Source organism: Cydia fagiglandana, chromosome 18, assembly GCF_963556715.1.
Source record: "Cydia fagiglandana chromosome 18, ilCydFagi1.1, whole genome shotgun sequence".
NCBI classification, from domain to species: domain Eukaryota; kingdom Metazoa; phylum Arthropoda; class Insecta; order Lepidoptera; family Tortricidae; genus Cydia; species Cydia fagiglandana.
In genome coordinates this window covers 14,981,368-14,998,679 of record NC_085949.1, presented here as the reverse complement: position 1 = coordinate 14,998,679, position 17,312 = coordinate 14,981,368, and the positions used below count along the sequence as shown (strand labels likewise).

Here is a 17,312-nt window from a genome sequence, read left to right as displayed (position 1 = left end):
CGCTAAGTTCAACACCGTATCAGTGTTGAAACTATACAGAGAACCTACCGCGTACCAAGTTCGACGTGTTGGCTCTCTGACGCACTTGTAAATTCGTAGTGTGACAGGGAGGCAACACATCGAACGTGGTTCGCGGTAGACCCTCAGGTTGGTAGAACGCGTGTCAAAGTTAGTTTGTCTCGTAATGAGATCTAGTGATGTGACTGTGCGGGGAAAATTGAGAAATTACCGGCGATGTCTTTAATGAGGCAATATTACTAATAAACGTTGGGATTGACAGCTATATTTATCTTGTCTGAGGAAAACTTAGCAATAACTGCAATGCTTTTCCTTACCCGTGACCAAGAGCTAAGCAGATTAATTTTCATTAATAGATCTTTGCAGCGTGATATCTATGTATTATGCTTGATACATTTTTAAATTTGATTTGTTTTGGATAATGTACCTGTTTAGGTAGGTACATAATAGAAAAGTCTGTTAATTCACTAAAATTCGTATTCCGGCCGCATTCCTGACAAACGGCCAAAATTCCTGACATCTGGTAACCGGGTCCGGTAATGCCAGAGATACGTCAATGTTACGCGGTTACTGTTAAAATTTCCATCATTTTCGCGATTGGTTTCTGTTCTTTATTTAAAATGATCACAATTCGATTTTTTTTTCATCGGCATCATTAAATGGCCACAAATTGGCATCAGCCGATAAACGGGAATTACGGGAACGTTGCTAACGGCACGTCACTAATCCGTCCTGTCGTTATCTTCCCGTGGCGACGTACCGTACAAGAGCATGCAAATTGGAAGTGAAATGTCGTGACAGCGCAATTTTAATCCACATTCATCTTGCCCGAGATGGATGTATTGATTATACAATACATTAAAAACGGTTTAGCATAATGTGTCTGTCGAAAGAGAAGAAAAGGGCGCTGTGTCAGGAAAAAGGAACATTATTAGCGATGTATCAATTCGCTTTGCGAAAAGTACCTAATAGTATTATAAGCAGCGGCCATAACAGTTATGTAATATAATAAACCTTAACTAGTATCATTAACTACCTATACCTATTTAATTTATGCATCCGAATCATCCAACCAAAGATTTATCGATAACGAAAAATATACTAGTCTGTTACGATATAAGAACACAAGCTAAACGACCCATTTCGCTCTGTCGTGTTTCTCGTAGAAAGATTTATTAATTCCATATTCATATCAAGGGTAATTTTGTACGAAACCATGGCAACACGAACGTCTAGACTTATAATAAGTAGCTGAAGTCGTAGATCGTGTCTCAACCATAACTCCAGGGACCGATGAACTGTCTCGCCTCCCCCACCCATCCCGCTGGGGGGTCAACCAAATAAGTTTGCGGTACTTAACTAAAATCGGCGAAAAATAATGCCTTCAAGCGTTTCCTGGACTTTGAACGGTAACTAACGTTTTTTGAGAGATCCTTTGTGAAATATCCGTTACAGCCTTCGTTAAGAGATAAAAGGGAAAGTTTAGTACCTGTTAAAGTTTCCTAATTTCGACAACGCGAAAGCAAACTTCAATTTCCTTTGGCGTTGCGTTTAAATAATGCGGAATAATATAACTAATACCGCCGCGTTGCGGTTATCCGGTTACATTTAGCAAAGGCTCCAAAGAGCAATGGTAATAAAAAAGAAACCTTAGGGGGATGCAGCCAGTTAATTTATGACCTTTATGTACATATTTATAAGCCCAAAATGGCAATTGGCAAAAGCCGAGAGAACGAGAAGTTGGTGACGATGAATTCTATTTTGTACAGTTTTCATACAGCAATATAATGTAGGTACTCCGTCTGACAGGAAATCGATGTAATGTGTGTGGTTATAATGTTAAAGACAGCGGTTGACGGCAGCATTAACTCGCATAAATAAAGTAACTGCTCTATAGCAGTCACTTTATTCATGCAAATTAATGCTATTGGCCACTACATAGTAATTGGCCTTTCCTAACAAATCAGAAAGAAACAAGCAAAAAAAGTCTTATTATTAAAAGTGTTCTTCGCCTTATTAGGACAACGGATTATCTTCAAACTCAGTTTTCCTGGAGCTATATTTAATTACACAAACGGGTCTACCGCGATATAATTTCCTGGACCTAACACAAAATGTAATGATTCAATCTCGATTTGTATCCTCACAAGAAACCGCCCGGAAACGACTTATTTTCGCAGATCCACGTCAAAACAGATGTCACTTCCTCCTTCGCAGTGGTCTCGTGCTCTCGTGAAACATTATAAAAATATCGTTCTTAAAATTATGTGGCACCACGATTCACAACAAACAATTAGAATTTAAAATACTTTCGCTCTGGTAGTTGCATGCAAAAGAAGGATATTTCGTTGGACTTCAGCCAGCACTTTGGGGAAATAGCTTCTGGTTTCCGGTTGTAGGTACCTATTGCTGTTTTTTGTTCGCTACACAGCACGTTACAGAAGCTATAGTTCGTTTTTTTTAGCATTAGAAAGAACTTGCAAGAAGGTAAGCGATCTTGACATGTCTTTTAATTGAAAAACGCTCTTTTAAAATCAAAACCTATTACTTATGAAAGCAGAAGAATATAAATGATCGTATTAAATTCATAATAGTCACATATTTGCCGTAACTTATTTTTAAAATGTGTTTTTCAATTAAAAGACACATCAAGATTGTTTACCTTATTTCTAATGCTAAAAAAAACGAAGTATTGATCGATACATGTTCAACGATCAAAGCAAAACGACAAACATATCATCGGGGTTAGTAAAAACGGATACATCCCTGCAATGTTGCATGTGTTGGTTATGAAATGTCACCACGATTCTAGCTATGTGGGAAGTTGCGCAAGAAAGATAAAAGAAACCGGGTTATCGCCAGGACTATGTGTGCCTACAGGGTCTGTCGACGAACAAATAAAGCACGGTGAGAAATTTTGCAAGAACTGTTTTACAATCTATAATATCGGGATGGTCGAATGGGTTTATTGGTATCCGGTTAAATAATTAATATTATTATGAAGAGTAGTACCTAGTACGTTGGATATTAAACTTTCGTGTGTATAGCGACTAAAAATTCAAGTGAGTAAAACCGTTGTCGTATTAACAATCTACCTCTGTATCCCTAGAGAAGGGGGGAGGGAGAGACAGCGTTTATTTAAAACCGCAAGTCACCATTATTTGGTACGTATTAACGATTAGAAATATGTATCTGATATTGATAGGTTAGATATTTTTGCGCGTTCTGTCGTATTATTACAGTACAGAAATTTCACTGTTGTTTTAAAATCATTTTTATTAAAACTTCAGAAGGTTCGCTAAGTAGATGCCAAAAGTTTTCAGCACTTTGTCTCCGGGTGTTTTAGTTCCCCCGCCTTGTAGCGTTGGGTAGAACGCGGAATATGAAACTGTTTCGACTAACGATTCATTAATAATGTTCATACTTCTTTTAAGACAAACATTTGGATTTTCTACCTAACTGACACGACATTCGGCAGCAGTAATTAAGAGTGATAGTTTATACATTTGACACTCGTACTTATCGAAAATATAAGATGAATTCATGAATTGTAAAAAGTTCTGCCTCGCCCTCGCAAAAAGCGTATCACATTAGACGAGTCGAGACGACGAGTGAGACGAGTATTAACTGCAACGTCTGCAACTCGGGTCACCCTATAATCACAAAATTAGCCTTTACGAATGTTTACTACACAAAAGAATTACCTACGCCTGTTTCTCAGAGGGGTAATCATAATTTTCTTTTACATCCTACTTGTTTACATTAAGTAGGTAAGGTACCTAACATGTTTCATACAAGTCTGTTAGTTTAGGATACTCATGACCTAGCTTTTCCTGCGCTGGGTTGTCCCCGATTTGGCCGGAGTACGTTCACTAAAGCACTTTCCAACTTTCCGATCCCCTCTCCCTGAATACATTAACCACTTTACGTTCCCTTGATTTTATCTTTGTCGCAGTTTTTAGTTTATACAATACATGTGTTATAGAACTTATGGATAAGAAGAGAGACAAAGTATCTGTCACTTTCTGCCATATAAATTGTCAGTAATGACGAATGCTACACCACTCACACTGCAATTGTTGTCACCTGCGTGACGGCAGTTGACACTATCATCACTTATTTCATCACTTTAAGATTGATACCTACAAGCCTATCAATCAACATATATCATTAACATAATAGACCATCATAGTATATTATTTATTGGTCTGATCTGGCAGAGCCTGATATTAACTAGCGTATGCCAGTGACTTCATTACCTAAAATCGAATGAAATTGTTGAGTAACATCACATAGGCATACCAGAAAGCTAGAACCCATTCAGTTTTTTTTTCTTCAGTCCTACTAAACAGGAAAGCCAAGTTCGGATGTGACAGTGACATGACTGTATAAGGTACTTGCGCCTAATAAGGCCCACTTTTAATTTAATTTTCTATTTTTTTCATTTATGATATGAACTTGCAATTTTGTCTATGGTACTAACCAAACATGGGAGAGAAATTTAAACTCATTTACACTTATAAAAGTGTGAAATTTTGAAATTGAGCAAGCTTTAAAACTTTTATTCGTACTTTTTTAGTAATAAAGTTGCCAATAATGGCAGTCCTAGTCTAGATCAGCAGGCGGTTGTCAGGCAACCGTATTGATTGTCCGGGTGTTGCGGGGCGGTCGGCCCGGCGACGTCCTTGGCCCGAGCCGTCTCGCCTCCCTCTGACGTCACGGCACCGTGACGTCGCGCGTCACCCCGGTGCAACGAGGTAAACGAACGGGACGAGCCAATTAAAATGGGATGCAGCGGTGATTACGTGTCCAGTGGAAAATTGACGGTTTCGTTAGGGATTTAGAGCAAGCGTAGAAATATAGGTAACTACCTTAGTTTCTAATTGACACCGTAGGTACGCTATTTAATTATCTTGTCTTATCTGGGCCGACTTTACGAGTATATAACAATATAATACATATATGTAATAAATAAATACATGGTGGAATAAAAACGAAATCCTATACCTGGGTGGAATAAGTACAAACGTTTTCGTATTTCAGTGGAGTCAGTGGATGATTTTGAGGACATACGCTGAAATTGCGCTTATTATGTACAGTGAACTGCGAAATTGCATGAAGAAATTATGAATTAATTAATTGATGAAGTCGCTATGCACTTTTATGGCTGATAGTACCTACAGAATAACTATCCTATACACCAAAAAGAAATCAACAACAAAATAGAAACAGGCCCATCAAGTATGTCTAGCAGCACGTCTTGGCCTGACTGACGCGACTCCATATGTCAAGTCTTGATGTATGAAGTAAACTAAGTAGAGCGACTTTAGAAAAGATAAATATGCTTGACGCCGAGTGACAAACGAAGCAACGTGACGCTATGCACTCTACAAAGACACCTGTCTATGTCACTTGTCCTATATATATCTATTAGATATAGGCTGCTATTTAACTGATCACCAGATTTAATAAAATTTAATACCAAAAAAATCTACTTTACCACCCTAAAATAATGAATGATCACCAAAATTATAACACTATTTTAATGTGAAATGATTACCAATTTTATTACATTTTACTATCCTATTAAAGGAAATGACACCAAATTAATCATTATTAACCCAAAAATTGTAAATAATTACCAAATTTCAAACCTCAATTTAATGTCAATTGATAACCAAATTTTTACATCGTGCTATCCTATTAAATAAAATGACACCAATATAATCATTGTAAACCCAAAAATAGTAAATGACCACCAAAATTAGAACTCCATTTTAATGTTAAATTATAACCAAATTTTTAAATCTTGCTATCCTATTAAAGCAAAGCAAAATTTTCTAGTAGCATTTCGTTTCTGTATGGGTTGCAGTTCAAACCTAACCTAACCCACTTTTCTAGTAACATTTCGTTTCTGTAAGGTTCGCAGTTCAAACCTAACCTAACCCACTTTTCTAGTAACATTTCGTTTCTGTAAGGTTCGCAGTTCAAACCTAACCTAACCCACTTTTCTAGTAGCATTTCTTATCTGGAAGGGTCGCAGTTCAAACCTAACCTGACCCACTTTTCTAGTAGAATTTCGTTTCTGTGTGGGTCGGAGTTCAAACCTAACCTAACCCACTTTTCTAGTAGCATTTCGTTTCTGTAAGGGTCACAGTTCAAACCTAACCTAACCCACTTTTCTAGTAGCATTTCGTTTCTGTAAGGGTCGCAGTTCAAACCTAACCTAACCCACTTTTCTAGTAGCATTTCTTTTCTGTAAGGGTCGCAGTTCAAACCTAACCTAACCCACTTTTCTAGTAGCAATTCGTTTCTGTAAGGGTCGCAGTGTTAACCTAGCCCACTTAACTGATAGCAGTACAAACCTAACCTAACATACTTTTCTAGTAGCATTTCAGTATGCCTACCTAAGTTATGCGGTGCGGGGTACGGGGGTTGAGCGGGAGGGGCTAGTAATTTTGGCATTATTTTACTTTATTTGGTAATATGTATAAATTTTTTGGTATCATAGTGGTTTATTTAGGTGAAAATATCGCTATTATTTGGTCTTCAAGATTTGGTGATCATTAATGATTTTTGGTAATCATTCAATATATTTGGTATTCGAATACAATTTGAAGTGCAGTCGTAATTAAAATGGTGGTACATTTGTAATTTTACGCCTTATTTTTTTGGTGTTCAGTAATTTTTTTTGGTAAGCATGATTTTTTTATTTAGGGTACCAAAGTATTTTTTGGTGGTCATTATATTTGTAGCCTTAGATATATTACGGACCCGCCAAGGTACTATACTATCAAATATCTGAATATCGCATATCTATTATCAAGACGTTAAAGTTCATTTTCAAATATTTCTGAGCAACTTTGCCACTCTGATCTGATGGCGACTGTACCAATACCCGCTTAGGTCATTAGCATTCCCCGTGCCTAGGGGAAGTCTACATTCTAGCTCTACAAATAGGTATTTAGTACTGTGACAGTACTACTGTCTCTCTCGAAAGTCACCATCATCATCATCATTTCAGCCTATATACGTCCCACTGCTGAGCACAGGCCTCCTCTCATGCGCGAGAGGGCTTGGGCTATAGTCCCCACGCTAGCCCAATGCGGATTGGGGACTTCACATACACCTTTGAATTTCTTCGCAGATGTATGCAGGTTTCCTCACGATGTTTTCCTTCACCGAAAAACTAGTGGTAAATATCAAATGCTCGAAAGTACCACGAATAAACTATTTCTATTTCTAAAGTCTACCACTAATAAAGGTGAAGTCAAAGGTGGAGTTGACGACTTTTTAAAAATAATATAAATTCCTATGTATTTCGCTTTTCTACATAGGTCGCATCATTATTTTCGCTCAATTAAGAAAACGAATAAAGATGTAAGAACACAAAGGCGCTCAATACGCACGAATGCGGCCCAATGGGTCAATTGTAAGTACCTTTCAAGCGCACCGTAGAAGAATCGATTTCCATTTAAATCCAAACCGAATTTGAATTTACGTATCTCAGCTGCTCCGCAATGGGTTTTCAGACAGTTACAGTGGGATAAAAAGGCACTTCTAGCCGGAAATAAACTGCTAAAGAAAGGAACGACAGACAGGGGTGTCATTTAGACCTCTCGCTCGTTTCTAGGATTGCAGGCGGTAGTTCTTTTAGAATCTAGGCTGCGTCAGTCCTCCCAATGATAATTGATCGTTTTTCATTTACGCTTCAAAATCAAATCAAAATTTCATCTTTTATTTTATTTGTTCACAAAACACATTTTTTGTGTCCCATACAAACGAATTTTCTGGCGATTGGTAGAAATTACTTTTTCTGTCCTCCGGCCGGAAAGTGTCAACTTTCGGCCGGCTGCGATAAACAAAGTTGACGCTTTCCGGCTCCGACTATTAGAAAAATATTAACATACCTAGGACAGAAAATAAGAAAGCCTGACATTTTTTAGGTATGTATGTTGGGTATTTCTGGGACAAATAATAACCCGACCAATTTTACAGACAAAAAACACTCTAGTTGGTATTGGTCAGACCCACGGTTTGCTTTTAGTATTCATGTGGCTTTGTTACAAACAGTAACTCAATTATCGCCACCACATAGACAAGTGCAATTTGCGGACTCAACGGCCAGCGAACCTGTCGCATCAACCGCGTTTTGTGCACCAGTTCAAATCTAATAGCTCATTGTGCACTTAATAAGTAAACTGCATAAACAACCTTGTTGTATAGGTATAAGGATGATATTTGTAAAGTTTGCATTGAACCAAACAGTCCTCGATGTATGCGGCAACGGAGGCATATAACTGTATTTGAATAGGCGATCGTTCGGGACGTTCGGTAAACGATCGTTGCTTGGTGATTATTGTTTTAAATTTGATGATTATGAGCAATGAATGCAATAGATGTGATGAGCATCGAAATATTTATTAAGGTGTTGTCTTTCTGACAACTTTTTTATTTGGTATGGACTGTGACACGACACGAGCCTTATATTTAGTTTGACCTCATCAACGCTTTACAGATTCTGTATGTGACATTTAAGTCATCGAACCCATGAAACCCCAGCCCTGATTGAATCAATATGTAAGCAGTGAGGTCAGTAGGTCAGGCTCTTCACGTTGATCCATTCATCAGGCACACCATTCAGCTCCACCTTATAAAACGTATTTGCATATAAACCAGATCCTAGGTCAATAACCGAGGTCACCTCAATATTTAATCGCGTCACCATTGATGACAAATATGTTTTTAGAATTCAATTATTTCCGCTTTGAAAGTGATTTCAAAGTAACCTTGATGAGTTTTTAAACTGACAGTAGACGTGTGCGCCGCGCCGGCGCGCCGCCGCCGCCGGGCTTTTTGACCACGCCGCCGCCGATAAATGATCGGCGTGAAATCGGCGTGACCTCGAGTGTTGTTAATTAGCTATTTCAAGTTGGTTTTTGGATTACAATATGATTTTTCTTGTATGATTTATATCACTGTTGTCAATATACGTCAATTATTAATTGAATGAAACTGAATAGCCAGTTGCAGAAACTATTTGACACACCAATTAAAGTAACTGAGTTATCCAAAGTATTCACCGTCAACTCTAAACGAACGAACGAAGACTGCTGCTAGTGCTGCTTGGACAGCTAGAAGAACAAACCCCTCCATTCTCAAAGAGCTCTATATCGCCACTCATCTCTTCCCAACATGCCATGGGTTAGCTCTTAGATTCTTCGGACATATTATCCAACGCATGATGTGGAGAAACACACGAGTTTAAGCCGAATGAATGGCAAACGTGCTCGAGTTAGAGCATGTGTGAGATGGTCGAACGTTATGAAATGAAGAGGTCGGCTTGCGACAGTCTGCATCGTGCAGTCCATACGGTTTATGACCGCACGAAATGGAGACAAATTACATGTGGTCGAGAGCCTCAGCAATGAGAACACGAGAAAGAAGATACGTCTCAGTGAGCCTGGTGCTTGTGTACGACAAAAAAAACATTAAAAAGAAACCATAGGAGTCCACTATGTCTAGCAAATGTCAAGGATATGTGGAGTTCTGTTTACGTCATTTTTAATAGGATAAGCCATGGAAAGCTTGAGAATACGGAGAGTTACAGATCGGATCGAAGGTCATTGGGACCAGGTAACCTCTTAATGCAAGCCAATTACTAGGGAAATCAAGTGATTATGCCTATCCTATATTCATTTACAAACCCTATTTTACTCACAGCATATTCAAACTACGTAGTTTGACTGACCAGCAACCTGCATTGAACAAATTTTCAAGAAAAACAACTAATTAATGATTTTTCTTAAGAAACCTGAAAGTCAAGGTCACGCCGATTTCACGCCGAAAACACGCCGCCGCCGCCGATTTTTTGGCAAACGCCGCCGCCGATCATTTTTTAATCGGCGCACACGTCTAACTGACAGTCGTTTTGATTTATGAAAATTGGCGAGCCGCCTCTTGAGACTTTGTCTTTCGCGTTTAGAATCCTTGCGATCGATAAAAGGTGACTGACATTCGTTCAACGGAACATTTCCGTATGTGGACACAGAAGGAGCATTCCATGAAATTGTCTACCGTTTGTCCCGTACAAACGCGAATTTTCTGAAGATTTGCAGGTATAAGAGTTTCCTTTTCTATGACAAATGGTCAAAAATATGCACAGAAAAATATTCGCCTGCTTTAAATGCCGAAAATAAAGTCGCAACACAGGAAATAAAATGCGTTTGTACGGGACAGCCCGTGGAATTCTCCAGAATAGCCATTTATAACCTGACAATAGACCCAATTACTACATCAATCCTACAACCAAACATGGACCAGACTGTGATGGCTGGTGCAGAATTTAAAGTAGGGAGCTGGCGGAGCTGCGAAAACTGGGCCGGTAAAATTGTGACAAAAAAAGATTTCATTGTTAATAAAACCTTTTGCTTATCAATTCATTTGGGGTCGGCCCTTTAATAGTACATTTCGATGCTAGTGCGGAAGGTATGTCATTACTTCACGAGTACCGAGATATCTTGCCACGAGCCGCAGGCGAGTGGCAAGACTCGGACGAGTGAAGAATGACATTTCCGCACGTGTATCGAACGACGTTTTTTAATACAGTTGCGAAAAAATATGAAAAACATTGTTAATCGTACACTAAACAAAAGTGGTAACAGTGACAGCTCGGTTAGACGTCGTCTTTAAGTATATTATATCTATGGGCGTTTGGCAGATATTCCGTTCCATTCAGTCAACTTATTAAGAACGGAATTTTCAATATTGAATATTAAAAAATAAACGTGTTATATTGATGAAGAGGTAAGTAATTAAATATGAAATATGTAATATTTTTCGTATTCTTACATTAACGGTAGGTTTTTATGCTGATTACGACGTTTAAAGGAAACTAATATTAACACTCATCAATAAGTAGTCGTGAATTGGAACAAGTATAAATTTAAAAAAATTGGAAAAGTAAAAAGCACTAGTTCGAGATAACCAACTTTCCGCACGCTAAACAGCTACGTAAAGTAGCACTTTTTGAGCAACTGTATTAAAAATATTTTTGCTAGCAAGCTGTCGTTTTAATTTCCTGGTACCTACGAACTCTCAAGGACTCTTTCCTCCGGAGTCTTTTGCCTATGCCTGAAATAGTTATTTGTACAACAAGAGATCAAAGTTTGATATTTCTTCGAGTGCTTATTTTGAGTCCCGTGCAAGCGAAATATTCTATAATAGATTCACGAGCGTAGCGAGTGAATCTAATTTAGAATCTTGAGCGTAGTAAGGGATTCAAAAGCGCACGAGATGTAAATAAAATTGTTTATACGACAACGGTTTCACTCACTTGAATTTTTAGTCGCTATTGGCGACATGTTCAAAATGTTAATGTTCAAGTGAGTGAAACCGTTGTCGTATAAACAATTTAAAATATGTCTCACGAAAGTTTAATATCGATTAGATGTAAATAACTTTGATCTCGTGTAGTACACAAAATTTTTCACCCTAAGCAGTGAGAACATACCTAGAGGGACAGAGATAATAGAACCCAAGTATATCGTATACTTGTATTAGACCCCGCATGTTGAAATGACATTTGACTATAAAGGTCACTTGAATGACATTTTGTCTCACTCAGTGAGCAAAATGCGATTTTGCTCACTCATTTTGTCTCACTCAGTGAGCAAAATGCGATTTTGCTCACTGAGTGAGACAAAATGACTCAGTGAGCAAAATCGCATTTTGCTCACTGTTTTTAAGAAGCAAAGTACCCTTGTTCGAGCTGCTGAGGTGAAAATGATTTTAACCTATTCGTATACACGCACAACAAGACCGCAAACCCCTCTACGGCGTGATAAATACCGAAAGTGGGTTATTTGTAGGAAACACCTCGTCCAAATCGGTCAGCAGTTTATCGCCTGCCCGATAATGTATAAATCGTGGCAAAATGACCGATACCAAGGCCTTGCAAAGACGCAATAGTAGCGAGCAATTTATTTTTTGTTTACAAGTTCCACTTGTTATTTTTATGAATTATTATGAATGAGAAACAAAGATCGTGCTTTGTGGCTACGGGAGACATTAAAATTCATCACAAGACTCGCCGAAAATGCTAATAGGTGCTTCTTGTTTCGTTTCTTCCGTTGTTGTATTCGTAACGTTTGAATTAAATGTTTGTTTAGGTGAATATGATAGAGTTGGCGTGTGTGCGTAAGTGAAAACAATGAAATGGCGTCCCAAACAGGATGTGGAGTGGAGCGCGCGTCGGCAGGCGGCAACGAACTTGCCTCCCCATAGGAATTGCCAGCAATTGAGCAAAAAGCTAATAACACCAGCGCATATGTCTCCAGAGTGTTTACCTATATGTATACTTTCGATGGCCAAGTTTAACGGAAGTGAGATACCGTTTTCTAATTAGGTATGCTTGTCTTTGTTGTTCTATTTCTATACCCCACGCGGTAAAGCTAAAAGAAGACAAGAAGACAAACGTTAGACGATCCCTGTAACATTCCGCGTAAAAGTGACGTATCAATTAGCATACACAATACACATACAGCATACCAATCATATCTGTCTCGTTCATTAATGGCTTTTTGCAACCTTTATCAGATAAGGGCGTCTCTAATCTCATCTTTGTTGTTTTATTTGTATACCCCGCAAGGTACAAGCTGACAATAAAACAAACGCTGGACTAACCTTGTTAAATTCTGCGTAGAAATGTACTCTTGCGGCATACCCGGAATGAGTTCAATGGCTTCAGAGCGTCCTTTATCAGATAAACAGATGCGATAAGAGTCATTTGCCTTGTTGTTTTGCAGTCGCTTGTTGATGTTTCTTTACACCACGTGGTAATGGTAATGTTTAAAGCAGACAAACAATCGTCTAAATTTTAAATTCTGCGTAAAAGTGGCATGTGTCCTGTTCATTGTCTTTCGGGCATCCTTTATCAGATAAGTTAGCAGATGTGATAAGTCGTTCGCTGTGTGGCAGGGAAGGGACCAACGCATTGTTCTCGCCGGGGGGCAGTCACCCAGCCGATTAGATACGGGCGGCGCCGGGACGCCGGGTAAACACTCGTTGTACGATGCTGCACTGGGAGAAATTTACAGCGATCTTGAATCTTGAGCCACTTGAGGAGTCTACTAGTTTAAGACGTGATCGGAAAAAATATCACTAAGTTTTGAGGTCTTGAAGCCTGCTTGTTTTAAACATGTCAGGAAACGAGAATAGAAATGATGAAGTCAAAATAGAAATATTTAAGTCTAAGCATTTACAACGATCTTGAGAACTGAAACCAAGTTTACTCCTAATAGAACTTAAGTGAAAAGTGGAAGAAACCGTTAGAGAGCGAATTAAAGTAAATTAGGTAAAAATAGAAAATAACAAAATCTGTGGCATAATGAGGTTAGTGCCGGCGTTTCGCTACGGGCTTGTTAGTTACTTTCCTCGATTGTTTAATGTTAGACCTTGAAAATTGACGTTTACTGGTTGAATTAGAACGCGATAAGAAACAACCGATAAGCTTTTGATGTTAAATATGCAAGGTAAAATTAGAAAATACAAAAATTTAAGCCCTAAATCTTTTCTGTCCCGGCAGCCTAGTTCGCATCACGCAATTTCGCCACAGAACTGTCAGTTATTTCCATTAGACGACACGTGATCACGCTACGTTCCTGGCACGAAACCAAAGTTTTTGAGAGAAAAAAATCGCCACCAATCAAAACATTTCGTAACAAATACTTGGCGCTTTTGAAATGTTAAACAGCGGTCGGCTGGGGACATTCCGGAGATTCTCAGATATTTGAGATATTGATTCCAGAGATTGTACCTAAATGGAGAGAGGCATCCCTCATTTAGCAACCGTTGTTTGCGCTGAAGCACTTTGTTCGGAGGCAAACAGACAGCGTCTGTTGGCAGATAAGCGAGCCCATTTTGAGGGGAATGAACACCCGCTGAGTTTACGTGTTTTCGGTGCTGACATAATTTCGAAACGGGGCAGGGGATTCATTCATGGTGTAACAATTTAACGTCCAACAAGATTAGGTAATAAACGTAATGTCTGTTTATTTTTCCGACACATTAACCCGGAGCTTGGGTGGATCAGTTTATGTGTGCGTTTTCAAAGAATTAACAGTGAATAATGCATTGTAGCATTAAGGTATAGGTACGTGTAGGGAAAACCGTGTGTGGCGGATTATAAGAGACCGGTCAAGGTGCGTCGTGGAACAGCCATTATCTACAATTTACGTTCACCTCTGTAATTTAACGCACGTTTAAAATACGTCGACAATTCCACTTACATTTACATGGTCATTTAAATCTAAATATCTGTGAGGGAGAAATAGTATGGACGGGCCTACTAACTATTCAATTTCGTAATATTTCGGACCCATGTACATATGTCCTTCCAAATCCTTTACCGACTATGTCTAAGATATGTAATACTATACAATCCTTTCATTATCAATATTATCATATCCGATCATAAGCCTTTTCCATCAATAGTATTTAATTAGACAGCGTTCGTAAAAGTATGGCACTCGTAAGACACGAGAGCGACAGGCTCGTCCGCATATGAGACAATCATTCCTTTACTTTCTGCTAAAATTTGACATGGTTCAATGGTCGCACCAGATTTTCGATCTTCAAATGTCCCTTTATGTCCTAAAGACTCACCTGGAACATATCAGTGTCGGGATCCTCCGTGTACTCGACGATGACCGCCTGGCTGCGGCTCAGCGTGTACGAGATCGAGTGCTGGCTGGCGTCGAGGATGGCCTTGCTGCTGTGCGGGGTCTTGACTACGTAGTGCTTGGAGCGCCGCACGCCGTTGGCCTGTGGCCGCCGGTAGAGCACGAATTTGCTCCGGCGGCGGCCGCGCTCGCCAGCGGGTAGGTAACCGTTGTATCTGGAAATAAATGCAAAGTTAGGGAATCTATTGTCAAATTTTTGAGTCTATTGACACTCATCTAAAGTACCTATCTAAGTCATTCAGTATAAAATATAAAAAGGGATGGCGCTTCCCTTTTGCTTATATTACCAAATACTGCAAACAAATTGTAGGTTTAGAGAATAGGACGAGAATAGGAGGTAAGATCTTGGTCTATCGTGCCTATACTTTGCTCTAGTGTAAATCACGTGATTATTGATCAACCTAACCAAATTGCAAGACAAAAGTATGCACATGCCTCCGTAAAATTGTAAACACTCGTCAGTTTACAATTTCGCTAATAGTTAAATTATAAACTGACGGTAGAAAGATTAGATTACAAACTAACCTAACCTACGTAGATTGTAAACTAACGGGTACACATAATCTCACGGGTAATCTTTAGGATGTCACATGTATTACAAACGAAGCCACGGTAATTCAGCTAGCCCGAAAGGCTTGATATGTCAACAACACGCTCTGCTGTATTATTTTCAGAGTCCAAGACCAAAATTGGCAATACGGAACACGTCAAGCACATGGGATTGCCTCGGCAGTCGGCGTCAGCTGTCTGTCACTGCCGTTTTTGTTCTCAGTGTGACTCATGCTGCGTAGTTGCATATTATATGATCCGTTATGAGTTTGTGTAGGTACCTGAGATGACCCAGGAACACAGATTCATGACGAACTCAGAACTTAAATCTATATATGAATATAGATTAAAGTTCTTATAATTTTTTTATGAAATAAAGAACATTGGTGAGAAAATTGAATTAGACCTAAAACAACGTCAGGCCAGTTTGGTCGATATTAGGTAAGTCACAACTAGAAATTAGACTCCAGTTCCAGTATCCTTAACTTTCGGAAGAAAATACAATTCTTCCGTGTGTGAAACCCGCCTATGTCTAGTGAATTTGCAGAAATACCATGACATATTTTTGCTGTATTGTATCGTATCATATCCTTGATATTTTAAATCCGACCATCAGAAACAGATTATTTTGGTACAGTAACTCCGATAAAACGAAATGAAATCGAAAATAGCGCAATAAAATCGACTCGCTGAAAAGGAAAACGACGATAATCGATTACATATTTCGTTCGTGGGCCAGTAATAATAAAATTCATGTTTAGTTTATGAGAAAATAGTTGGAAAGCTTTTCCGGCTCAGATGCAACAATGATAAAAGCGTGAAATTGCTTTGCCACGCCGGAATTATTAACTTTATTACTTTCCTCCAATTTAGCCGTTGAGCGATTCCGGAAAATACTCCGGAAAGAATTTGCCACAAGTTTCGGAAGCATAGACTTCGTACTAGACTCCAAATAGTCCAAATAACGAAGATATGCGGTCGCCATATCTTAGGTTTGTACAATACATTATCGCGTGCCGCATCACTTAGTTACATTCCACAATATTTTTTGCTAGATACGCATTACCTTACATAACTACCAGCCGAAGTTTATTCTTTTAACTAGATATTGATTTGCCTATATTTTTACATTTCAGTCACAACTAAAACGAATGGTCGTCTTCACATGTTAAATTAGTAAGTATGCAATAATTGGAAAACCAAGTAGGTTCCGTCTTACACCTCTACACTAAAATGAGCACGGAGAAATTATAGAAGAAGCTTGAAAGCTTGCTTACACACTTCCAAGCGCGATGCTCACCCTCCCTTCAGCGTTCCGAACTCTCATGCCCAGACTGTATGCTTCATCTACAAGTGATCTGTAGTTGGAAGCTTAGGCCAAGTTTGTAGAGTCGCTCCGGACGGCGTACTTGACAAGTTGGAGCGGATTTCCCGGTGTTACCTTACACGCTTGTCCGGAGAGTTTTATTGAATATTGTATCTAGTAACAGAGTGTTGTATTGAATACTGTATCAACTTTTCAATCCAAGACTAAAAACATTAAGAGAGACCCCTTCACTAGCGTGTCCCTTCCCTAGCTTGCTGCTCGAAGCAACGTTGGCGCAACTGCGCAGCAACACCAATTTCCATAAAGGTGACAGTCCATTTCCAACGACAGCAGACCTACCATTCATTTTACAATGGAAATTGACAATAACACCGACGCGTTCGTACTGGTAGTGCAGCTGCGGTCAGAAATGGAATGTTACCCTAACGCTGACTAGACATAGACGCTCAAAAGAGTGCGAGGTTTCTATATAAACAAAGAAAAATTCACCGTCCCGGAAGAGATTCAAACTCGCGGCTCTGGGTCGCCGCCCATAGCCCGCTCTGCCAACCCAGGGCCTACCGCGAACAACGGAAATCAAAATTTTGTTAACTACCTCTCGCGATTTTCAACTAAATTCTTCTTGTTTTACACGCCTTCAAGATTGAAAATACCTACTAATAGCTAGATCAACGAAG

General features: G+C 39.1%; 1 protein-coding gene across 1 annotated transcript in view; it reads right to left on the bottom strand.

The window, feature by feature from the left end:
• LOC134673424 (protein pellino) overlaps nucleotides 1-17,312 on the bottom strand; it is a 117,880-nt gene that overhangs the window by 31,709 nt on the left and 68,859 nt on the right. The window contains exon 3 of the mRNA XM_063531410.1: nucleotides 14,683-14,914. Within this exon, the coding sequence (XP_063387480.1) occupies nucleotides 14,683-14,914 (232 nt within the window). The remainder of the gene's footprint in view (nucleotides 1-14,682; nucleotides 14,915-17,312) is intronic.